Genomic DNA, 26,925 nt, shown 5'->3' with positions numbered 1-26,925 from the left:
TCAGACATACAAAATGGAGAAGAGGTTTAAGAAAAGTCACATGGCAAAACATAAGTTAACAGAAAGAGGTTAGTTTAAGTTATAATAACCAGTTGGGGACAAGAAGCCTAAGCTAAAGGCCAAGCTTTCATAATTAATAATAAGTCTCCATGTCATTACTTGGGGCTAGAGATCCAAACATAGTTTGACAAGAAAGCATGCAACATAGCACCTTTTCCTTTCTAGAGTCACAAGATCACAAGGTGCATATGACTTGTGTGCTTCCTGACAAAGAGAATTCCATATTTGTTAGGAAATTTTTAAAAATTGATTTAGAAATCATAAAAAAAGAACTTCAGGAGTAAAAGATTCAGCCATGTTTCTAACAGCCAAGCAAAATGTCTACCTAGTCTTTCCTCCTTTTGATATAGGTTCCTCTAGATGCCATCCAAATAGCTAATGGGCAGAACTGACCCAGGGCTGAGAAATCCCTTTAGGGAAACTCTTTGTTTACAATATGGTATTTGCTATTTTCATTGATCAAATTCAATAAAATGGTGGTGGAGGGGGAAAAAAGAGTCCACATTCTGCCACAGGTAACTACTAGGTAGGAAGATATAACCCCGCTGATGCCCGTAATGTCCCTGGATTAAATCCTTTGGTTCCCAGTACACAAGGACTGATGAAGGTAGAACAGGTCACAGAGCCTTTCAGAGTAGAGACAAATACCTCAACACAAGCCTTTTCTTATTTTTAAAACTGCTGTTTTGTTGTCATTTAGGTAGAAGCAAAGACTATTTTTAACAAATATTATGATTCATAGTTACATTTAGATCCTAGGATTATTTTAGAGAAATTTTGGTCTCTGTAACTTAATTTAACATATGTTGATAGAGTTTTTATCATGCCCCAGGCACTGATGAGTAAGACCAGGCTGCTCATACCCCTGAGAAGGTCACAATCTATGTAGAAGGAAGAGATGTCAACAGACTGATGCTGCAGTGTGTACAGCAGACAGCTATATTGTTCTCAGGCCAGGCAGTCTTTTCTCCTCCTTCTAGATGGGCAACCCAGCTTAACTTTGAAGAGTGACAGCACTCTATAGCTTGGACTATGGGTGATTCAAGTGAGGTTAACCCTTCTCTTCTTTCCCAAGAACCCAAGAGAGGCATATAAACAAGTGGCAAGGACCTTCTGAAGGCTACAGTGATTATGGAGTGGTATAGTCACCTGATACACAGCAGGAGCATGTTGGAATTTCTACAGGAATGCAAAGGAAGATAATATACTCTTTTCATTAGAATTTTAACAATGAGCCTAATGGCACCCCCTGCCCCCAGAAGATGCATGCACATGGAAGCCCAGAAAAGGACCTAATTTTAAATATGGGCATCTATAAAACTCATTAAGAAAGTGAATTCCAGATGAGATCATCCTGGATGAAAGGAAGCCCTAAATTCAGTGATGACTGTCCTTATAAGAGACAGAAAAGGAGAAGACACAAAAACAGAGAAGAAGGCATTATAAGAATGGAGACTGAGACCAGGCTGGGCAACTGAAAGCCAAGAATTTTTGGCAACCATCAAGTGCTACCACAGGATCCGGGAACAGTGTCTCCCTCAGCACCTTCACAAGCCAGCTCTGCCAATATCATGACTTTGAACTGTTTTTTGTTTTTTTTTTTTTTCAGGGCGGGGGCTGGATTTTCAAGCCAGGGTTCCTTTGTATCACCCTTGGCTGTCCTGGAACTCTATAGACTAGGCTGGTTTCAAACTCAGAGATCTGCCTGCCTCTGCTTCCTGAGTGCTGGTGTTAAAGGCATGCACTACTACCACCTGACTGACTTTGAACTTTTGACTCCACAATACAGTAGAGTAAATCTTAAGCCACCCACCATGCAAGGATGTGTTGAGATAGTTCTAAAAAACTAACACAGTTGATAAGTGGTAGTATGAAAGCCTACAGCTACTGATAGTCATCTTCTTAGCACATGATTAAAAAAAAGAATAGAGCCAATGCACTAGGAAACAGACTGAAGCTATAGCCAGACACAATCCTATAAACTTCATCTTAAAATGTAGAACTTACTAAACCCATTTGAAGCCAAAGTAGCCTCTAAATTTCCTTTGATTTCTAATGTCTGTATGTCCTTGTTGCTGAAGTATGAATTTTGACTGACAAATTGTTCTCTGTCCTAACATATGCACTGAGTACAACAGAGAACAACTTAACCAGAGCTACTTCAGAGAATCCTAGAATGTTGCACAGGGAGTCATTGCTTATGCTCAGGACTAAGGCATGAAATTCACTCCAGGAAAACACTGTGGATACATTCTTTCCAACAGGCAGACAGGATCCATACAGGAAACCAGAAAGTGCTCAGGCTAACGTGACAAGAAAGGAGAGAAATAAGTGTAGACGCATTTCTAAATGGTCTTATCAAATAAAGAACATGGAGCCAAATATAGTGGTGAAAGCCTTAGAGATCAGAGAAATAGTGAGAGCCACCAACCAACTTACCTTACCAGCTCTGTAGCTTCCAAAATGCAAGCTACTTCCTCTATAGCCTGTGTCTTTACTGCCTTGCTTTTTCTGCCTTCTCACTGGCTCTTAGCCCAGCTACCTCACTTCCTTGTCATTGCCTGTCTGTACAGACCTCCAGGTCTCTATGGTTGGTACTGGGATTAAAGGTGTGTGTCACCACACTTGGCTCTGTTCCCTAGTATGACCTTGAATACACAGAGACACTGCCTACTAAGTGATTGGATTAAAGGCAAATGTTATCACTGCCTGACTTTTGTGTTAATGGTTTGCTATTTCTCCAGGCAAACTTTATCTGTTAACATACAAATAAAATATCACCACATTCCAGCACAAATAAAATATCACATTTCCCCTTTTTTGTCTAATAAAAACAAAAAATAATAAAAATGTTATAACTAATATAAGAAAAATTATGTAATTATGTACAATATATACAAGCAATAAATACATCAACAATGTCTGGTCCATTAGGCCATAGAGATCATAATTAAAAGAAACAAACAAAAAACATAGAGACTTGCAGGCAAATGGCATGCAGACATGGGGTAAGAACTTCCACCCAAGACCTGAGAAGGCTTTAATAAAGGGTTCTAAAATGGAGCCAAGAGCAGCTTCCTAGTTGTGTCTGTCAGGAAAGCTGTGATACAGAGATGCTGTGGTGTGCAGGCTTGATCTACAGTATGGTGGGTTCCTGCCACTGTACACAGAGGCATCTGTGAGCCATGCAGCACATTGTGTGGTGGATTTAGCTTTTGCTAAAAGAAAAAGAAAAACAAGTTTTCAGGTTACATGCTGCTGGATGGAAGCATAGACCCACTGCCTCCCAGAGTCAGCAGAGAGCATGGCTCCCCCAGAGCAGGTGGTAAATGTAGTTCAGCCATGTTAGAAAGCTGAGGTGGGTGGGGCCAATGGCCAAACCTGCCATTTCAGTCCTAGTCATCTACAGTTTAAAGCGATAGATTCACAATAAAACAAATTCAGATGAAATAAACCTCTAAACAGTTTACACTGTGTGTAAAATTGTACATGGGCTTAAAAGAAAGAGGAAAAGGAAGGTAGACAGTTATGTTAAAGAAATAAAGTCTTTAAAGAGAAAGTAAAAGTAATATAAAAAATAAGCCACATAAAGATAGAAATCACACAGAGAATCTGGATTGTTGTTGTCTTTAGGATTTTTAACTGTAGAAAGACATTTGATTGTAAAAGCTACTAAATTAAGCGTGCGTGCGTGTGTGTGTGTGTGTGTGTGTGTGTGTGTGTGTGTGTATTTTTAAAGGTATCTTGACTTCAAAATTTGGATCTAAGGATATGTTGCTTTGGAAAGGAGGTGCTACTTTTGTTTCCACAAGAAGCAAGAGGTGATGGATTTGTTCCAGACTAAGATACATCAGGTTTGACCAGCCAAGACCCCCTGAAAGGTGTCCAATGACACCATGGCCCAGATGATCCAACATCCAGAAACAGCTTCAAGGCAACTGGCTCAGAGAATACAGCATCACAGACTACTCCAGTAAGGACTTGACCATAATTCTTAATTTTCTCAGGATACCTATTAGATTGACAGTGACCTTATCCAGCAGGAAGTGGTATAAGAAGCTATGTCCAAATTTCCAAAATATTGTTTATGAATGTTTATTTTTATTTAGAGCAGGTTGATTATAATGCAATCTCTTTCTCAGAAGAAAAGGGAATACAGATATGATAGGATAAATAGTAAAAACTTGTTTAAAAATGTTTCACATTGCTATGGATTTTAGTTTATTGATTCAAATTTAGAGTTGATTTTGTTATTTTAATATATATATATATATTTCTACTCTTGTTTAAGGTGTTATGTTTATGTAACTCATTTAAATTGTAATGGATAATTAAGAAATGCAGATTAATAATGTCTTCTATGATAGTCGGACTTATAGTCATGTTAAGTTTTCTAGGTATACATAGATAAATTCAGTTAGGTAGGTAATCTTCAAATACTTCAAAGACCTACAGGATATGGCATTTAAAATGTTTTAACAACTTAGACTTTCTGGACAGTGAGACACGTCTGCTCCTGGCAGCACTGATTTACTTCAAAGAGAAAGATGGGCATCAAAGACACTCTATATGGAGCTTATCTTCTTTTTGGCAAAAATAGCCATTTGGGCAAGAAATTGTTTTTGCCTGGACTGCTTGACAAATGTTGTATAAACTGGACATGCAGGACCCATAAGAAGGTGACCACTAAGCTTTGCAAGACCAGATGGTCCTTCAGGTTCCTGCTTCGAAGAGGAGACTGCCAGACATTCTACAGGACACATGGAGAAGCGATTAAAAAACTCAAGGCCTATAGGCTAAAGATGGATGCCCCAACATTGCAGATAAACTTTGGGTGACTGTCCAGGCAGCCAGCTGTCTCTGTCATTCTAGATTTTTGGAAGTTGCTTACAATGCACTTCCTGTTTACTTAGGTAACAGTATATCCTTCTGGGGTCTTTGATATGGTTAAAGTTAAAACCTTCCTTTTGTTTAGACAGAAAAGAGGAAGTGATGGGGGAATGTCTCTGTACACTGTGAATATGTGTTGCTCTGATTAGTTAATAAATAAAATCCTTTGGCCTATGGTAAGGCAGCTTAGAGGCAGGGGAGAATTCAAAGAGAAACAGGAAAAAGGCAGTGGGGAGATGCCAGCAATCTGCCCAAGGAGCAACATGTAATGGGACACAGAACATGTGGTGATACACAGATTAATAGTTATCAGTTAATTTAAGATATAAGAGCTAGCTAGCAAAAGGCTTGAGCCATGGCCATGCAGTTATAATTAATATAAGCCTCTGTGTGTTTACTTGGGGGACACAAGTGGGAGAGATTTGTCTTGACTGCCAGCCAGGACACAGGAAAACTTCCAGCTACAAATAAGGCTGTGTGCAAAGCACAGTTTCTTTGTCTTGCAGCAGCCTCACAAGGCAAGGATGGCAGCCACATATGCAGAATCCAAAACACACAACCTCAAAAGAGAAGAGGCAATGAAAATTTTGTACATTGGAGTCAAGGAACCCTAGCTATGTATTCAACACTACTGCTTACTAACTAGACTAACTTGGTCTATACATATTATTGAAGGCTTAGTTTTATTGTCTGTGAAACAAGAATATCTGCCTAATGGTACAGGAACATACTAGGAGGCATATGTCAAGTAGCACTTATGCATCAGTTCCCTCCCATTCCCCTTAATATCTAAAGAGAGTTTATATTTTTACACAAGAGGATTAAAAAGAGAGGGTCCTAGGAAGTCCCCAATCTTCCACCTAGGCTTTTGAAGAGCCAGATAAGTAAATAGGTCATATCTAATAGAATATGGTCCACATTACAACTTATAAATCAAAAAAAGTTAAGTCAAATTATAATTTTATGTACTCAAAATGGAAAGTACACTAAATCTAATTTCTAGAGATAAAGATGCGAACTAACCCACTCCCATGACCTTTGATTATGTGGATCCAGGAGTCACAAAATGACTACAGTTGTGTTACGAGAGCACAAAAAATGTCCAGAAACTGCATAATGATTAGTGAGCTTTAAAATTAACTATTAATACATAAAGCAAGAAAAAGTAACAAGAAATATGAGTTCAAGGGAAAATATTTACAACTATTGAGAACACTCTAAATTCCAGGTCCACCTACTACCAAGAAAAAGAGAAATAATGATCTCCAAAAAGACTTTTTGAAAAGTAATAACCTGGGGGTCATTTACCTTTTTAGAAATTCCTCATGAAAACACCAGTTAGAGTGAAATTTTTCCAAGGAAATGATTCTCTGATGTTCTACCCTTCAGCCACACTTTCAGGGGAGCTGACTAGCCACCCTTGACACCACCATCCCAATCTAAGGGCTGTAGAATACACCCTGATGTTGACTGATGGATTATGTACATAATCCCTATGTAGGATTTTTGTTTCAAGGATGTAGACCTTCACAGAATCAAAGTTCTCAGTCTCCCAGACCTGGGATCTTATCTCTATTCCTGCTATTGCCAACTTCTGCTTCTTCCCTCATGCTCACTCTGATCCAAGTCAACCCCAGATCTTGCCTGGAACTCAGCAATAAACTTCTAACTCATCTCCTGTTCCATTTGTCCCTGAAATCCAGTCTCTATGCATTATCTTAAAGCCTGCATAACAGGATAGCATAATCAAAACCCCCTGAAAGGATTCCCATTGTGCTACACTAACACCCACACATTCCCTCCATGGCCTAGCCAGCTGTAGTCAATTAAGCCTTTGCCACCCGATCCTGCTGCTTCCACTCCTACAACATTGTAGCCACCAGCCTCCTGGCCATTTCCCAAATAAACCATCAGCATGCATTTGTTTCTTTCTTGGTGAAGCGAAACCTGTAATCATTATCTTGTTTCCTTTCTGTCTTTTAAAATTAGTCTCCTCACCAGAATCCAAGGCCAGTGAGGCTACAGCACACACAGCATGCAGCACAAGCACAGAACTTCATATAAGCATCCAGCATGTGTAGAGGGAAAGATGAACAAGGAGAACTCCAGAACTCAGAGTAGGGCTCAAAACATGAGAAGCACCATGAGCCCTGGACCTGGGCAGAATCTTGCAAACAGAAATCACGTCACACATTTATACACCTGGAAACCCAAAATCAATTGAAAGAGGAATGATGCATTAAGCAAATTAATCTACTTGCTGAATTTTGCATCCAACACTCTTTGTCAAATGCAGCAAAGCTCTGAGCCTCAAGTTAGCTTTTTCCTACTGGAACTATACATTCTCCATCTGGTACAACAATCTGGGCCTGGACTTACTGTCATCTACTTAAGCTGATGCTTCTCTTTCCTAACCTAAACCTGGCCCTGAACCTTATTTTCTGACTCTCCTTCCTTCCTATATACCTTCCTTTTGCAAACAGCCATAGCCCCATAAACCATATCTCTCAAGTGCCACCAGGAAAAATGTGATGCTGAACTCTGGATCAGAGTCTTACATCTGCTACAGAATTCTTAATCTGAACTCCTATGCTGTTCATCTACCTTTCCTCAAGCCACCTGGAGTCCTATCTCCAGGTTACACTCATCTGTCAGGTTCCCACTTCTTCACATATTTAAGAAGCATCCTTCAAGATTCTACAACTATGCAAAGATAAACAAATGTGTGCTCTACCTTTGTAGAAAGAAAGAGGATTAAAAGATGAAATAGTAAAATATCTACATGGAAGCATAAAAGTATTTACAATGGCCAGCTTCTTATACTCCATATGGTCTAGGCAGAACTCTTCTTCCTAGAGGCCCCTGAACTGTTTTCCCCAAACCTACACAAAAAACAAGAGGTAGAGTATGCCCCCTGTATTTGTTTACCCTGGAAATCAGCTGATCACAGCAAGCAGCTGTCCTGTCAGATCTGGTTGTTGATGCTCAACTTCCCTTTAGCCACTCTGTTACATATTGAAAACATGTGGGCAAACTGATATCTGCCAGAATATGGGGTGTGGGAGCTAATAAAAAGATCATCCTGAGTCAAACCTGAGGGCAAATCATAAATACTTGTTACCAAGGACATAAACTCAATAGCGATTTATTGTGTGAATAAATGAATGAGCAAAGAAAAAAAAAAGGGTATTTGCTTATTGCTCTCCACAATATAAAAGAAAAGGCTATTTTTTAAAAATGTATGATAGATTCTAACGTCTGGGATTGACTCATCATTTTTACTGCGATATTTCTTCTAAATAAAGTCTTAATTTTAGACAAAAAGAGAGGAGATGTGGTGGTATTGTGTTCCCCAAAATATTGTGTACCTTAATAAACTGGCCAGCCATCCTAACTTCCTTGGTAAGTTCTAAACCTGGGAGAGACCCTGTTTCACAAAGGACAGTGGCACCTGGAGAATGATATCCAAGATTGTCCTTAGACCTTCACTTGCACAAACACAAGCACATACACGCTCACATACACACGCATTTACCCACACCCCCACACATGTACATGCACACACATGCACACACACACATGAACATCTAGAAGAGACAATTTATGTAGCTGAAAGGCAGAGGGGGTAAATATCAATAAAGGTTTCCAGGAAGTAACCAAGAATGGAAGAACAAAAGGGTGTTAACCAGGCCAACCCAGGGCAGAAAGGTGATGAGCGTGAATCTCATGCTATGCTGCTGTAGGCTGAGGACATCACCAGAACCACAACCTCTGATCTACACTTCATGTCTGTGTGGAATTCTGTTCCCTTCATACACATGGCATTTCCCAAATCTGTCACTCCTCCTGTTTCCTTGCCTGCTCCAAACCTAATCTTCTACACGCACACATGCTACTTCTTTCAAATGTGTGGTTCTCACTACTACCAGTAAGCCACATACACCCTGACCAAACTTCAGCATCTCCAGAACACCCACGAGATCCAGCTGTATATCGATAGAGACAAACCCACTTTCAGTTTTTCCATGGCTTCAGTCACATCTCACTCTAGCTTAGACTAAATTCTCACACTCCAGAAAGATCCATGATTTAAAAGGACACGAAGCTTACACATTTTATAAGAAAGTTTGACTAAGAACCCTACTAGGTCAGAAGCCTGGTCAGTTTCATTAACACTGCATTCCTGCCATCCAGAACAATGCCCCACTATGTAGTGGTTACTCGAATATTTGTGGAAAGACATGTCACATCAGCTTTCATAAATAGTTCCATTTGACACAGAGTTTCTGCAGGCAATAACACCAAGCAACAATTTCAAGGAGAACACAGCAATTGCTCTCCATGATATCCAATACAAAAGACTGGCAGTGTACTCCAAACATCCCTCTTTCCCTTAATAGCCCATTACATGCATGCCAGCCATGATACATGATTCAAATGTGACTCCAGAGTCACATGGCTGCGTATGCCACTGCCTGGGAAGTGGGTATGAGCTGCTATAAGAGGCAGCATTTTCCCATCATTGTTACAACTGCCAGAAGATATGTTTAAATCATTAGTCCAGATCCCTTTCCTGACCAAGCCTCTTCCCAGAGCTGTTAACAAGAAACCAAATGTGCTGACTTGCGGGCCATGTTCTCACCCTCCCCTGTTCTCCCCTTATGCAGCCCCCAGGGAGTCATGAAAGAGCTTTGGATAGGCAGCATTGAACACAGCCAGGAAAGAGGACCGTGGTCTATTAGACATGCAGATGCTGAAGAAGAGCCCACACAACACAGTCCTGCCAAGGGATGTAACCCTTGAAATAACTGGCACCCAGTTCAATCAACTGTTCTTCTTACAGCCTTCTGGTTTTACTATTCTTGAGCCATTTATTTTTAAGGAAACTATAATTGTTGCTTAGTTGAGACGTTATGAAGGAAACTGGGAAAACATCCTTCTAATTCTCAGGCCAACTCTTTTAAAGTCTATAAAAATGACATAAATGAAGTCTGATGTTGCTTCATTTCTGCAGAAGGGTGTTTATATTATGTGCTTCTCTCAACACTGTAAAGTACAGATTGCACCTTAAAGCTCTCAGCTACTGTGAAAGTTTCCGAGCAAAATGCCTTTAACATAGAAATGTCTTCACAAAGGAAACTAAAGGAATGTGATTTCTTCGGGGCTAAGCAAAGAGGGAAGCACACTTCTTGCCCTGACCTGGGCATTTGGTTCTAATGGAACAGCTCATCTGACTACCAACACTGGCCTCTCAGGGGAACACAGGTAATCAGAAACCCAGGCAAAGGACAAATGCAAATATGGGCTCCATTCAAACAGGACTCCATCAATCTGAGTTCAATCAGTAACTGTATTTGGTACCATCGATTAAATTGTGCTCCCCTCCCCCCCCCCAAAAAAAAAAAAAAAAAAAAACCTCTTAAGGCTTGGTATTTCTGAGTGTGACCGGATTTATAAAAGGACCACTGTAGATTTAATTAATCAAATTAAAATGAAGTCATACTGAGGCAAGATGAGTCCCTCATCCAATATCACAGAGGTCACAGTGACACTGGAAAACAGCAAGAATTGGCAGATAGTTGTTAATATACCGCTAAAGGAGAGGCATGGGGGATTTGGGTGTCTTGCTAAAACGTTTTCATCTGGAACATCCAGCCTCTTAGAACCACTAAACAACGTAATTGTGTTCTTTAAATATACCTGATTTGTAGTATTTTGTTACAACATCCTGAGGTACCTAATGCAGTTGGCAATACAAGTTGGGTAACAAGAAAAGGTAACTTCAGAGATCATACTTCTAATGTGACAGAGTCTGGCCTTTTCTAAGTATTTAGAAAGGAATCTCTGAGAGAATTAGACTAGAGTCTAAGGGCGAATTCTTTTATTCTGTAGAATTTATGCCTATTCATTCACAGTGTCCTAACTATGTACATGGAGCTGAAAGGACAGCAAGTTAGGCAAGATCAGAACCCTTGCGCATACTAGAGGTCAGGAACAGTAAAGGTCTTGCTTGGTGGTTTCATGCCAGACCTTATCTACTGGGTAGAGCAGATGATCAGATGCTGCCACCCTGGTGAAAGCTGGCACAGAATAAATGCTGCATCGTGGTCCAAGTCTGGAAAACCAGAGTGTAGGAACAGATCCAGCAGTCAAGTCAAGGGTAGAATACTGTAGGTTTGCAATAACAGCAAAGGGCCCAGGGTTCACTCCTGATGAAAAGATGCACATTCAGTGATGCAGTTTCAAACCTGACAACTTACCGTTTGAGGCTGAATTTTAACCATGGTCCCTGGCTCACTCTCAGAAACTGAGCAAAACTGAAATTTCTGCCAAGGGCACGGGTGATGTTAGGTCAAAAGGACCATGACTTGCACATTAGAACATGTCTAACATGGATGGCCTAGGAGACAATACTCCTGAGTAGTTGCCAGTAGATTAAACACATACGGTATTATTGTGAGACACTACTAGTGTATTAGACATATTGACCACTCTACAAACATGCATTACATTACAAAGTGGGCATAGTCAGCATTCCTTTTTATTTATTTATTTTTTTTTTTGAAGCTTTATGTCAGAAAGCTTCTTCTGCTGAAGTTATTTAAAGTAACTCCCATGATACTGTGCGGCCTTTGAGTTTGGGACCTACCAATCACTTTCCTGAGGTCTTCTGACAAGTATTTTTGTTATGTGAACTGGAAGAGACCTTCTCATAGACGTGTTGCTCTTGGATTTGGCTTCTAAACGATGCCACCTACCAAGGCACTGTTCATAATCGGAATTTTCGTTTGCTTGTGTTCAGGTCTTTCTCTGACTCATAACAGCAGGGACCTGCTAGAAAACACTGTGATCCATCTCTTTGTCCTCACAACTGATGCAAATATAGCCTAATACCTGGTGGGTACACTAGCGATGCTAGCTGACACATAATATTTAGAAGGGTGAAAAAGAAAGACGAGCACACAGATTTGGTGTGTGCCGATGATGACATAATTAATTCATGTATTCAAATATATGCTAGCTCTATCTTAGGTAATGTATTTGTCATGCTAAGTCAGTACCAGGAACACTGCCTCATGCATCCTGAGCAAACAGGACACAGACTCAGAAATAAGTCCATTGCCAAGCCCCAGGATTCTAACAGAATGCAAACTGAGGCCTGGTAAGATGGCACACACTTGTGATCCCAGTAGTCAGAAGACTAAGACAGGAGGGTTGTGAGTTTGAATCCAGTGTAGAGTATATAACAAGGCCCTGTCTCAGTAACAATGATAATAACAGATGTTTGTCCACTACCTAACCTCCCACTTATATATGCTCTCATTCCATCCTCAGACAGTTGTTATCTTCATTCTACAGATAAGGCAGTTAGACTACAACACAGTGAAGATACCAGAGGTCCCATTGACAAGATGGAAACCCAAGCTTAGCCAGCAGAAGCTCTGAACCACTGCCCAGCACTACCTGGCTAATGGATGAGAGTCAGGATGAGCCCAAGGCACAGGGTTTAGTATTTTTTAACACCAAGGAAACAGTAACCTAATGGTGCAGAAGCCCTTCAAGGTTCCCTTACAATTAGACATGAGCTAATAAGATGCACAAGCTATTATTGGAGCCACCTTTGCCTTTCAATCCCCAGAACCTGAGCAAGTCTACCCTCTAGGATTACACGAAGAGTCCAACCATGAATGTGATGACAACAGCCATTAAAGAAAAACCCATCAAGCATGAGCTGTGGGACAGGCAGCTTGCTAGGTACTGGGTGGTCTTCCACTTAGAAAAACACACTCAGGTGAAGCAAACACAGGAACAAATCAGCATTCTGATCAGAACGGTGAGCAGTGGCTCACCATGATGCCCGGGGACTCACAGGAGCAATGTAGCAGACTTGTAAAGAATTTTAGAACTGTTAAAGTGGCTACAGAGTTGACAGAAGAAAAGACAATTATCAGATGGATAGTAAGTAACACTTACTATCTGAGGTATCTGAGGGTGACAAAAAGAAGACTTGGGGCAGAATACTTGATGGGATATCCCTGGAGAACTAGCAAAGAGACAGGAGGGGGGATGTGGTCAGGAGCCACACAGAATCCCCCTCCCTGGTCGTTCAGGCAGAACTGCTACACAGTTAGTTTGGATGCAATAGCAAGTCAAGAAAAGCCCTCTCTACTCAAATCCTGCATCTGGACAATGGTGCCTGTCTTCTTTCTGATCTATCTACTATTGTTTACTAAAAAACTTAACTACAGCTTTTGAATTACAGGTCTTAAAGCATTTGTTTGGATGCTGTTTGCCAGTTCACATTAACAGCTGTTATTGATACTTGGCAGTTACTAAGCCCTAAATATTAGGAAAGGCCAGAGAGAAGAACAGCTTTGAAATGATACTCTATTTGATCAGTCAGGTTCTGCAGTGATGGTTAAAATCATATACACTTTCTTTGGATCCCACCAAAGCCTCTGCAGTACGGCTGCACCTGCAGCTCCAATTTGCGATTTCCTCAGCCCTCCTTTGAAGTTATTTTTGCCAATTACCTGGTGTTAATATTAATTAAATGTGATTTGCAACTTGAAATGTAGTGTTATCAATGGAACTCAGCTGCATGAATATAAAGTAAAATTTTCAATTGAATTAAAATGTTTCCTTTCATTCATAGTATTTTAGAACATTAATACTTTTGTCAAATTGATTTTTGCCTGCTGGAAGTCATTTTTCCAAAGCAATGAACATCTGAGGGGGAAAATGTTCTTTATGTATGCTTTTCTTTCTGTCATTGAAAATATGTTTAGTCTTAAAACTGAATCCGTTTTTGTTCATAGAAATTTGGTTCCTGTTTATAACCTAAGGGGGGAAATGCTTTCTTCTAAAACAATATACTAAGCTAAGAAATATCATCAGTGGGCACTTGTCAATTCTATATTAGGAATAAATTTTTCCATTAATGCTTGATCCTCATCAAAAAATAAATCACACTCAAATTTAGGGGGCAAGTAACAGTCATTTTGCATACCAAAATTAATTAATTAAATGGTGCATTCCATTATTCAGACAGAAATTGCCAACTCTCTTCACAGTCCTTTCTAACACTGAGATTTTAAGATTCTGAACACATGTCAGGCAATAGTCAGGAATGTCCAACACTGGCAAATTAGAAGAAAAGTCACATACAGTAGAAGGTTTGACAGATTTGGGTCTATCCCACTGCTTGTAATATACGCAGTGACGACTTGAAGCCTTGTCATCTTCGATAAGTCATTCATAAACATGATGACTGATTAAAGGAGGTGTTCATGTCGCCTCACTGTGAATATCCACAATGAAAAGATATCATGCTTTCACAGAATCCTTTTATCTCCAAAGATAAAGCCTTAATGTCCTTGCCCTTTATAATGATAGTAGTAGCATTAACATTTATTATCCTGTCTTCTTTTAAAAATGGTATAATAAGGTAAGACAAAAAAGTGAAAGAAACCGTCTAAAGACCCAAGGAAGTCATTTATTGAGTCAGGAACTACAAGCCCCACAGTTTGTGATGGAAAAGCATGAGCAAATACCATCAACCCCTTTATTACAGTATCAGTGAAACCTTGTATTGAATAATTAAAACAAGACAAATAGAGGAGTGTGATTCCAGCAATCAAGGGTATGTAACATGGATGACGAATAAGTCTTAACCCAGGAGCAACCAAACCATTCCCTTTCCTCAAGCCAAAAGAGACCAAAGGGGGAAATAAAAATAAATTAAGCTAGAAGTCACACTCTGAGAGTTGATAATTTTCTATATATAAAATTTTATATATATTTTTAAAAAGACATTTTTTGGAACTGAACAGAACAAAGTAATGGAACAGCCAGTGTACAGTCATATTTACAGTGTCCCTGCCAATCCTTCTGGAAGCTCTTGGCAACCCAAGCCAGGGATAGCTAGACACTGGGATCCCACACACACCTGCTTTAGTCTGTAATCTTAGATTATACAGTAAGCCATCCTGTCCTTGTAATCAAGTAATCAGGGCCAGAAGAGTGGACTGCACAAAATGCCAAAGAAACATTTGAATTAGCTGTATTATAGGCATCTCTATTAACTAAATTCTGTCTAGCCAGTACCCTTTACATGTTTCTTGCTAATCTGTTCTTCTGGCCTGCCTCCCACTCTTGTCTCTGGATGCCATCTCTCTGAGACAGTCACAATTATACCCTGTGATGCACTGAACCATGCCTATAAATATATGCTAAAATCCTCACCTTGGTAACTCAAAATGAGACCATTTGGAAATAGATACAATGCAAACATAATAATCATGATGAGCTCATATTAGAGTAAGATGGTCCTATCCAATATGGCTGCATCTCTTTGACAAAAGAAGACAAAGACACCTACAACAAGATAGAAAGTGGCTATGTGATTTTAGAGGCAGACACTGAGGTGATGTGTCTTCAAGCTAAGGAAGACAGAGGAATGCTGGCACAGCTCAGAAGATCCAAGGGAAGTGAGATTCTCCTCTGAGATATCAGAAATAGCACAGCCCTGAAGCCACCTAGGTTTCAGGTTTCTGGATATCAGAGATGAGAAGCAGTGTGCATCATCTTAAATGGCTCAGACTGTTCTTTGACCTGGTACTTTTGAGAAGATAATTCATCTCTGTGGGTCATACATCATGGGTCTTTGTAACTGCACAACACACTTTCCATTATGCTCACTAGTTAAAGTTCCTGTTCTCTTTTGAAAAACTATTCATAATCCTTGAATTAAAATAAAATACTCAAAGAAAATATCTGAAAGTTTGCTCTAATGAAAACTTTCTTCAAAAGTGACTAAGCCTTCCATGGCCACCAACACACCAAGAAGAGAGAAGACTGCCCCAATCTTTGCTCCCTGTTAGTATATGGAGCCACCGTTCTCATGAACCTCTGCCCAGAACTCTATCTTTAGCTTCCTTTGTTTCTCACTTTCTCCATGTTCTGCCTCAGCACCCACAGTTCCTCCTCAGCTATGATTTTGTGAGACTGGCCTTCAGGGTTGGCATGTTGGTTCCTGATTAGCTAGCCCAGTGTTCCTGCTGTTCTTCCCCACAAAAGGTCTCCACTAGTGTCTGAAGCAATGTGTTCCTGACTGAACTCATGCCCCCTACTCCACATCAGTCTCCCCACTATGGTTCTGTGACTGTACTTGCCTCCTCTGAACCATGCAGCAACAGGATTTTGTGGTCAACTATAACTTTTTTTCTCAGACACGTCTCTCGTGTCTTTTTTACTTCTACTATCTCAGCTTCCTTTTCAACCAAGACTGATACTGCAGAGAGCCCTTATTTAGTCTCACATCCCTCATTTATTTACTCATCCCGATAGACTTCCTCAGCCCTCAAAAATTTTGGACATTATTTAGAACACCAAGGATAAAAAATATCTTAAGACTTACAGTACTAAGATATGTATCACTGTCTGGTTTACAGTTCTGTTTCTCATACCTCATCATATACCATACTCTAGTCAAACTGTGTTTTGTGAATTTATATTGCTTTAGAGTTTTATTTGTTATTTTTTGAGTTTCTCCTGTAAAAAAAGATAGCCAAGATATGATCAGGCTGACACTAAGACAGATAAACTATCAAATATTTACTTTATCAAATACCTCTTCTATCTCCTTCACAGGGATATTGCCCAGAGATTAGCCATCATCAGCACCTGTTCATGACTACCATTTACACATAATCTTAATTCTCCCAGATTCACCAAGACTACTTCCGGAAACTCAGATCCTGTTAAAATGCAAAACACTCTAATTAAACCAGACGTGCAATGTATCACTAAATGGATTTTCATTTTGCTAGAATCCCATTATGATCTATCTGAATTAATCAGAGCTAAAATATAGGATGCCTCAACTTACACTGAAATTTCTTAGCAATCAGTGTTGCTGAAGAGAGAAGCTCAGCAAAGAACGTGGGAATTTTTTTTAAAAAATTGAGTGAATACAAACATTGAGTTGAGTAAATACAAAATTTTATTAATAGGCAGATATTCCAAAAACTGAATGTATCTCTCTCTCTCTCTCTCTCTCTCTCTCTCTCTCTCTCTCTCTCTCTCTCTCTCTATCTCTATCTCTATCTCTATCTCTATCTCTCTCAGTCAAGACAATGAAATTTCTAAATTGATACTAGTAACATGGTGACAGAAATTCTATCAGTGATTCAGTAAGAGTGGCAAATGTTACAAACTAATGAATTTTCATTAGAATCATCAGATAATTCCAGAACGGGTTAAGTTGCTACTATTCGCCATTCCCATTAATATCATTGTCATGTGAAAGGTTGAATTTTCAGCTATTTTTGTTCTAGATAAAATCTTTGTCATTAAAATGAGGGATGATTCTGATATTTAATATATTCCATGGCATACTCTGGCGTGATACTAATTTGGCCTTTTCAGCATTCTGAATATTAAGTGACAATCCATCCCTCCTCCATTCCCCAGATAAGTGAGAACTGAAATAGAATGGACAACCAATCAAGTCACAGAATACTGAAAGGATCAACACAGGAAAAAAAATGTGTTGCTCTAATCAGGAGCATACATGAGGTGCTAAAATTATTTTCTCCCATACTAATGACTAAGAAGAAACAGCAATAATGAATGGCACCACCTGAGTCTTCTTATGTGACAGTATTATAGCAATATATCCTAAAAATAAAATAAAATAAAATAAAATTGTACTCTCACTTAACTTTTATTGAACAATACATTACATCAGATTCTAAAATAGGCAAATTATGTCCTTATTGAATTTTTCATAGTAATCTGTTCCATGCACACAAAATGTGCCCCAGCATTGAAGGATGCCCAGAGTCACTGCAGAAAACTTATTTCAATACATACTCTATTATTTTCCTCCACATGTTGAATTATCACTCTGGTAAGAACTGACATCAGCTGCTTGAATAATGTATTAACCCTGCTTCCAGAAGCTATTGTTTACATCTGAATGGGCATTTCCTTTAAGGATAAACACGGGACTTTTTTCCAAGAAAATAATATAATTTAAAGTTGGAAGCTTTTGAATTACCTATACAGCTATAATGATATAACTTAAAATTCCAAAAAGCCAAGATTACAGCATCACAGATGCATTTGGCGTGAACATTTGTCCAATTAAATCCATTAACCCCATCTGTTCTCTAGGCTCGTCTCTACAGTTTCTGCCACAATGCAGCCATAGAGCACATGTTAAATATAAAAAGTCCTGAGCAAAATAAATTTCCCTGTCCTGTTACATCCAGAAGAAAGGTTTCAGGCATCTATGACTCTCCGGTGAAAAACATTCCAGGTAATTATAGTAAAATCTCAATCATTTCCATGATCTTCTTCTGAACTGAAACTTCTAACCATTCACTGATCAACGTAATTTCCTTCTTGAAGTTGAAAATGGCTCCAAGATAGTCGAGGCACTTTAGTACTTCCACAACATCATGATTACCAATACGCAAAGAAAAAAGTTCCCTTTAATAAAATGAAAAAAAGAGCCAGTGAAATGTCTCCTTCCACCTACTAAGTTCTACCAATGACTAACTATCGGTAAGACTTATTCTGTGTGCTGCCTCCTGCTGTCACTCTGTTCTGGGTTTTCCTGAGACATAGGATGGATTTACAGCCTCACAGGTAACATACACATTGGTGAGACAGCTACAGGGGTTTGAAAAGCTCTTTGAAGACATTCTAGGACCGAGCTTGGTAGCACTTTCCCCTCACTAAGTTTTCATGATGTTCCCTTCATTGCACTGTAAGCTCCAGACTTTTATATACAAATGAAAAATGGAAAAAGTCAAATATGGCAATGAGAGTGTGACTTAGGACTACCCCTGGGGACTGATCTAATATTGCTTTAAGATGATTCTAAGCACTGATCCCTCCAGTGATCCATGTTAAATTCCACTGACTTTTTTTTAATTTGATATCTTGCTAATGTAAACTTATATCTAGAACAATCAAACAGTATGTCATTTATTCAAATTCACTGTGGCTCTGTGGTGCCTGCAAACTCTCTCATCAAAACAGACAACTCAAAATATGTTCACTGAAGTTGGGATCTCTACTGCTCAAATTAGAAGCTTGCTAGAAATAAGAACAATAAACCCATCTACAATCTTGCTTCCCATACAGAGGACAGCCTGGGTCGCACATTTGTGAGAGCCCTAATATCTCACAGACATTAGACAGCACTTGGATGTGTCCAAGTACAACCTGTCACCTCCTCCAAATACAATCAACTGGTAAATACATGCTCACCAATCTCCCTTGAGATCTGGGTGAAGGCCTCAACACCACTCTCTCCATAGTTTCCCTCGGAAGCCAATGTTGACACATAATTCCATCCCAGGGCCGTCACAATGTCCACCATGGCTTGGGCTTGGTAGGAGTCAGGCGGGACCACCCGAGAAAAGAAGTCATACCTGGTGTTGTCACTCAGCTCTGGGGCTGTGGATGCATAGCTAATTTGAGGTATCTGCAAAACAAATGAGAGGTCATTTCAATCCATGGTATGTCTGGTACATTGATAGAGTATCATAAGAGACTAAATGGTCAAAGCTGTAGTAGAAACATAGATGTGTCCACCTGAAGGTCAAAATATGGTTTTAGGACTGCCAATTTAATTAGAAATAATTCCCTACTAGTCCACGGCTTCACTTCCTTTTGAAGCACAGACACATCGACACTGAGAAACAATTTAGCTTTGCTTCAAGTTCCTTTGTGTAGAAGGCCAAAGGAAAACATTTCATGCTTTTTGTTGCTGCTTTTTTATTCTGCACATGATTGTTCTAGTGTGAAAATGAAAGAGAAATGAAGCTATAGTAAAAACATGCATCAGAGAAGGTCACCTCAGAAATTCTCTTTGGTTTTAACACATAAAGGGTATGTGGGAATTTACAGTGAGGGTTTTTTTGGGGGGGGTACTGCTGTACTTTTGCTTTTTGTTGTTTTTTTTTGTCTATGTTTTTGACACTTGATACCACTTAAATTTTGAAATTATAATTTTGATAAATTAAATTATCAAAATTTATTTTTGATACAGGCTCTCAACTATGTAACCCTGGCTATCCTAGACTCACTTATGTAGCTCAGGCTAACCTTGACCCATAGAGATCTGCCTGCCTCTGCCTCCCAAGTGCTGCGATTAAAGGCTTGTGCCACCATACCTAGCTTTAGCTGTAAATTATTTTAAATACATATTTTTTTCTATTCCCCTCACTGATTATTGGTATAGTCATTGAATAGCACAATAATATTTGCAACTAGTGAACTGTGTGTCTTCTAATAAAAATATATTTCCAATTCATTAAAAATTATCACCTAGAAAAAGCATCTGGATCATAAATTCCTTAGGAAAACAGAATGTTTTCTGGCACCAACAGGATAAATTGCCACAGAGTTTTTAAAATTGAGAATCCTGTGTCATTCCTCAGTGATCTGAGAGTACACTATGTACCTGGACATCTCATCACTCTTAAGTCATCATCCTAGGGTGTGGGCATAAACTGAGAGGTCAAAATGACTCCAAGAGACCCTAATTCAGGTGGTTTCTTGAAAATACAGCTTAACTCATACATAGAACAACTCCATTCACCATAAGATCCTGCAGTTAACAAAATGTCTATGCCAGCACCTTCAGTACTTCCATACCCTCAAATGAAATCCCTGATGGCAACTGAAATGAGAATTTAGTGAAGTCTTGGGCTCGAAGGGGATGTCAGAAGAGTTATTCTGACTTGCCACAAGAGGTTGCACATCCCAGGGCCTAATGGTCATTCACCAGTCTCTAACCAGTTGATTCCCTAACCATTTCTGACATTTTTAAGGTCACTCAACATCTGGATAACCCCTCTACATCTACAGAATGGCACTCCATATCGGTGCCCAGTGAAGCAACACTAAAGACAGAAAGGCTTTGCTCACAGACTCAGAAGCCAAGCAAGTACCGAGAGCTGTCCAAGTTCTGAAAGACCAGTTGCGCCCTGCACAACCTGGCTCCAGCTTCCCACCTATTCCAGCAGTGGCAGTGACTGCTCGGTTCAGCCCCTTTACTAAATTCTCCCTAGTTCTCTTCTCCTGGTGGGGATCATGTTAACTTACTTGACACTGTGTGGCCATCACAACTGTCTGAGCCTCCTCCTGCTGCCCTTTGCTCTCTCGTCTAGACATACCAGCCCTGTCTTGACAGGCAGATGTCTCAATTAGGCTCTGTGCCTTTGTAGTATGTGACTACTCAGCAAGACACTTCTCCAAATCTCAAAGCATGGCAGCCTTGGCCTTCTTCAACTTCTTTTCTTGCTTCTAGAAAACCTGAAGAAGAGATGCTGGCCGCTCAGTGAGCTCTTCCCGTGTCCTGTACTAGATAAAAAAAAATTCCCAAAAATCAACCCCATATGTATTTCTATATTCTAATTTTAAAAAAATATTCAGCAGATTAAGACTGAAGGGTGGAAGAAGACCCATACCTCCTCCTGCCCAGGGTTCTGCATCCTGGGCAGGGAGGAGAAAACATGAGCACAGGCCCTGCACCTCACCTGAGCAGCACAGTAGAGCTGACCTTGTTGATGACACATGGGTGAGCCACCCAGAGAATATGAGCAGGAGATCTGGACCTGCTCCTCATCTTCCAGATGGTGGTATGAGCAAGGGAGAGAATGCCCATCTCCTACCCCTTGCCACCTGCGGCAGGTGGGAAAGCTGACCCTGAGATTACAGGAATGAGGAAGCTGGCCCTGCCTCTCACCAACTGCAACACTCAGAAGAGTGGCCCCTGAACCTTGCCTGGGCAACACAGTAGAGCTGGCCCTGGTGGTGTAGGTGTGGGTGAGTGGACTCTGAGGGCCTGAGAGCAGGAGAACCAGCCCCACTTCTTGCTTCTTACGAAGCAAGCTAGCTGAGGGGCGCTGCTGGAGAGCTCATCCTGGTGGTAAGGAGGAGGGGAAGCTGATGGGCTGACCAACCCAGCAACCACCCAGACCCAGAGCCAGGGCTATGAGTTGAACCATCCCAATATCCACTCCATCTATAATCTGCTGGAGCACATGAAGGGGTGGGTCCTGCAGATCCAAAGTAGCAGGATCTCCATGACACAGGGCAACAGAAGGATGTCCAAGAGGAGTCCCAGTGAGGACCCAGTATCAGTAGTGTAGCAGAAACCAGTGGCCTTGAACCAGACCAATGATTTGTTTCAGTGAACACTTGCAAGATGTATGGACTAAAGGGTTTTCTGTGCAACTCATTGCAATACACTACAGCTTCCATGACAAGATTTTTCTTTTCTTCCATTTCTTTTTTTTTTCTTTTCTTTTAAATTTCATTTTGTTTTATCTTGAGGGGGGTTCAAGAGCATAGAGTGGACTAGAAGTGATGAGGAGATGAATGAGATCAGGATACATAATGTGAAATCCACAAAGAGTCGATAAAAGGTTACACAAGAAAACAGCAGTCTGACCCAGGGTATATTGTGCTGGTGTGGGTGTAGGTATGGGTAGGTGGGTGAGTATATGTGGGTGAGTATGTGGACGAGAATTCTGTAAGGACTTCTACAGCACTGTACCCTCTTCTTGCCCTATTTGAAAACATAGCCTTCCCACTGCCTCAGCTTCTCAGAGTCCAGCAGTAAAATGTCTTCCACAACCCCCACCCTGCTTGTAATAATGAGCCACCCCTTTCTAAAAATGAGCACAAAGTGTGAAAATTGAGTGTTTGAAACCAAAGCTAATTATCTCAAATGACTACCTTCAGTCAGTCACTTCCAGGGCTGTTTAATTAGCAGTCAGCATCATGTTTTAGGATTAATTAAACAGGTGTAAAGGGTTTATAAAATAAAAGTGCAGCTAGGAAATGGTTGTTTGATTAATCCAGTAATGGGCTTTCTCCCCAATGCTTGAAGAGTTTACTCTTTGGAGATCGATGTGTGAAGAAGTAATGTGCAAGTACGTGTTTGCAATTTCATTTGTTCAATTCTTCCATGTTGCAGTCTACAATAACATCATGGTATAGTGATAGTATTTCAAGCCAACTTTTCAAACTGTCATGAAGTCACATCCTATTTTTACTTCATTTGCCATAAACCACTAAGCATTGGCTCATTAAGCATTTTAATTTCTATGCCAGCATCCCCAATATTACCACTACCCTCAAATTACACCCCTACTAGCAACTGAAGTGAAATTTTATTAAAGATCTAGGCTGTTTCTTTTTCTTTTTTGCTGTGTCAGATCCATCTTAACTAGCCCCTTAACCCTCAGGGATTTATCTATCAGAAACAACAATATAAAGGTGCTGGGTGGGGGAGAGAAGTGGAGCGGGAAAGGAGGAAAACCAAAAAAAAAAAATGTATCAACAAAAGGAGGCATTAAGGAAAGCATTGCTCATCACTCACTTATCCTTCTAAAGAACTAATGTCCTTTACGGTGTCAAGCCCCACTTGACAATTTTAAGGATAAAATCTACACTCCCATCTGCTTCAGGATACCAGTCAGCTCTGCTCATCCTCTCTCCCACCTGTTATATTCCATCCATAGCAAAAGGAGATGGAGGACAGATCCAGACTTCAATCTGGTCTTGTTCCCCTGACCTGCTGCTGTGCCTCCTTTGGGCCAAAGTCAATTGGAGTTAGAAACAGAAAACCCAGGTGGTTGACACCTGTACCCTTGCCCACAGGTGCACCACAGTGCAGGGAGAGTGTGCTCCTCTGCCTGCTGATGTACAGACCACCAATGTCATCCCCTCCACAGGAATCCTCCTCTGTCTCTGTCACGCAGTGGTCCTCACTCCCTCAGCGCCTCTCATCTGAAATTAGAATCCTGACTGGTGACTGGCTTATGATGCTCCCAGAAGTTAGCTCTTTAGTTATTTGGTATCTACAATACATGATGAATCAAGTATTCAATAAATATTTAGAGGTAACTGACTAATCCACCCATGACAGGAAATTTGGCATTGCCTCCTGCCACATTCTGCTACAGTATGGCAAGGATCTTCTCCATCTGCCCATCAACGGTCCCCACCCTTCTGTGTCTCCTGTGTCTAAGAGGATGCTCTTCATTACTCTATCACCTGGGTTTCCTGTTTCTAGCTTCCAGCTGAATTTGGTCCAAAGGAGACACAGGAGTAAGAAAGGGGAGTAAGACCAGACAGAGGTAACAAGATCTACTCCTCCAGTAGGTGGAGGTGGTCTCTTCCTGAGCCTCAGCTGTAGCTCTTTCAGGCTCTAATGGACATCCTCAACTCTGACCCCTGCAGGTCTACTTGCTATTGCCCATCCCTGAGAACCCCGTCGTCCAATGGTAGTTCCTCTATACCTGCCCACATCTTATAAACCTTATAAATAGCCTTTGTATTAACCTCTCCCATCATTTCTCCAGGACTCCAGAAGCCTGGCTATTTTGACTGATGCAGCCCTATGGCATGTATTTGTACCCCGACCCTCTGTCCTACCCTAACCTCTTGGTCCTCCGTCCACTTTTCCTTTCAACACTCTCTGCTGCTGTCTTCAACTGACTTTTCCCTTTTTTCTCTCTTTCAACTCCTAAAGGCATCAAATTGCATATTTGAAAACACCTGTCATCTTGCTTTCCTTCATTTCTCATTTTCTTTGTGCTGAGGTTTCATAAGACTATAATGTATGCTTAAAATAAGACCTTTTCCATTACCCAAATAAAGCATATTTAAGGCAATTAATTATACAACACAAGACTCATCATAAGACCCTCCCTTTAAAAAAAGGCTTCAGCTTCCACTTTTCTGTTAAGTGCCATTCCCACCCCCATCCCATACTTTTGGGAAGTTACAGAACAAAAGTTTCCCATCTAGTTGTCTGTTTCTTCGTCCTCACCCCAGTAGACAGGAAACTAAGCCTGAGGACAGAGGTCTACATTTGCTGGACAAGAGTGCATAACAAGCTCTTTATTCACAGACTTCCTCATCCCAGGATTCCTTTCTACATGTGGGCAGGACCTCTCTTCCTTGTGCAGAAGCCCATCCTCCTCCCTGCTATGTACCTCTGGTAACCATATGTGTGAAAGGGGGACAGAAGCCCACACTGCTGGTTACATTTACAGGACTTCAAATCTGATCAGAGGGCAAAAGTAGGTCCCAAGGCTGAGATGTGATATTGGAGTAGGAGGTACTATTTTGTCCTCAGGCCCAAGCTGGCTTCTCTGCAATCTAGTTCTTAAGAGACAGCCATGTGTCTTGGGAGCTATTTGGTGCTTGCCTGGCTGTTAATAAAGCTAATTACTTGATCTACATTTAACTAACTAGTCTGCAGATCTTAAGACTTATATACCCTAAAAAGGATTCCACATTTGACTTGTAGCCTCTAAAGGCTACAATAGGGGTGTGTGTGTGTGTGTGTGTGTGTGTGTGTGTGTGTGTGTGTGTGTGTAAAATAGACTACTGGCTCTTTTCTACTTTTGCTAAATGGACTCTCTAGGCACTTGACCACTCAAAACTGAACTACACATTCCAACTTTCTTTGCAGTGGTGAACAGAATTTCTGAAAATGTCCCTGGAGGGACCAGGCATGCCTTCCCCATCTTTTATTCCTGGAATTCAAACATAAAAAGGTTATAGCTCCATGGGTTATCACAGATAGTACCCAAGCAAAGATGGAATAAAAGGCATTCTCTAGACCAAATCACTGTGATGCCTAGATTCCTATAACTCTGGCTGTTTGCTGTTTCCATTCTTTCCTTCTTCAAATCCATACTACATCAACAACCAAAGCGCTCTTTTAAAATCGAAAAGTAATATAAAAATCTTGTTCACACTCTCAATCATTTTCCTTTCCCTTTGATCTTAGAATAAAGCATAAACTTCTTGCCACAGGGTCCTTTGAGCTGGCATCTGCTCCTCTTTCCCCTTTGATCACCTGATCCAACCATAAAGCCCTTCTTCAACTCATGGCCCAGGAAATTCCCTTATTCTCATTCATCATAGCAGTCCACATGTCTTCCTTTTCCTCTCTGGATTTCCTTAACCTTTAGCCTCTGCTCAGTTGTTTCTTCCTGAAACAGAACCCCTCTTGGGTCCCCCCCCCCATTTTCTGTGTCTTCCCACCTCCAGTTACTATCTCATCACCCTATACATTTCCTTCTGTGTACACAACTTGTGTGTATATATTCTATTTCCTCTACTAACAGATAGACTCTAAAAAGGCATTTGCTGTGGTGTTTATAGATGTTATATGAGTTCCTAACACATAGTAAAAGGTCAGTAAATATTAATGGAAAAAGAAAACCTCAAGGGTCACTCATCCTTTCCTCCGTGTATACCAACATTGAATGATTTTTCTACAATACTATTTCAGCAGAAAGTTGCCAATTTTCAAATTATTTATTAATCAAAGTTCTACTCAGATGGTACATCTACTAATCAGCATGAGATCATCTGTTTTACCAGGCAGAAGTGATAGAATTCCGATTCAAATCAACTAAGTGCATTTCAGTTGTGTCCTGAGCATGCTCACAGCAGGGAAGTATATCCTTGTCAGTCAACTCTTTGGGGTGCTAGAAATGGCAGCAATAACTTCAGAAACATCTTGGGGAACACTTTGGAAGCCCATGGACTTCAATCCGACACTGAATAAAAATTACACTTATAATCAAAGACCCCTTCTAATTTACTGTTTCCTGCAGACTGATTATTCAAGACAGATGTAAAGCTGCTTAGACCTCCTACAAACTGTGTCACTTCCCATTGCCTTTACTGAGTCTATTTACATCACCAAAGGATGAGATTGGTAGTAAATGAGACTTGTAGTCTTGCTGGTTCCAAATGGGCATAGTTTCAGTTAGTAAAGATTTCTCAGTGGTTATACATCAAAATATTATTGAAATCTTGACGTTTCCCTTCTCTGTTCAAATGACAGGAGTCCTGCATGATTTTCATACTTTCTGATTTGCCCACAATCTCATGGAAGCCAAGACCCAACCCTGACCAGCT

General features: G+C 40.4%; 1 protein-coding gene and 1 long non-coding RNA gene across 7 annotated transcripts in view; both read right to left on the bottom strand.

Annotated features, from left to right (window-relative positions):
- Positions 1–26,925, bottom strand: part of Grm8 (glutamate metabotropic receptor 8) — an 808,292-nt gene that overhangs the window by 628,612 nt on the left and 152,755 nt on the right. For all 6 annotated transcript variants that reach the window (XM_028856453.2, XM_028856451.2, XM_028856454.2 and 3 more), the window contains exon 3: positions 19,234–19,450. In XM_028856453.2, coding sequence (XP_028712286.1) covers positions 19,234–19,450 — 217 coding nt within the window. The remainder of the gene's footprint in view (positions 1–19,233; positions 19,451–26,925) is intronic.
- On the bottom strand, positions 11,240–14,725 carry LOC114682537. The gene is made up of 2 exons (XR_003733054.1): positions 11,782–14,725; positions 11,240–11,656 (listed from the first exon to the last, which is right to left on the bottom strand). It is a non-coding gene; the product is annotated as an uncharacterized LOC114682537 (long non-coding RNA).

Source organism: Peromyscus leucopus, chromosome 3, assembly GCF_004664715.2.
Source record: "Peromyscus leucopus breed LL Stock chromosome 3, UCI_PerLeu_2.1, whole genome shotgun sequence".
Lineage (NCBI taxonomy): Eukaryota > Metazoa > Chordata > Mammalia > Rodentia > Cricetidae > Peromyscus > Peromyscus leucopus.
The sequence above is the reverse complement of the archived record's forward strand: the minus strand, read 5'-3'. Positions and strand labels throughout refer to the sequence as shown.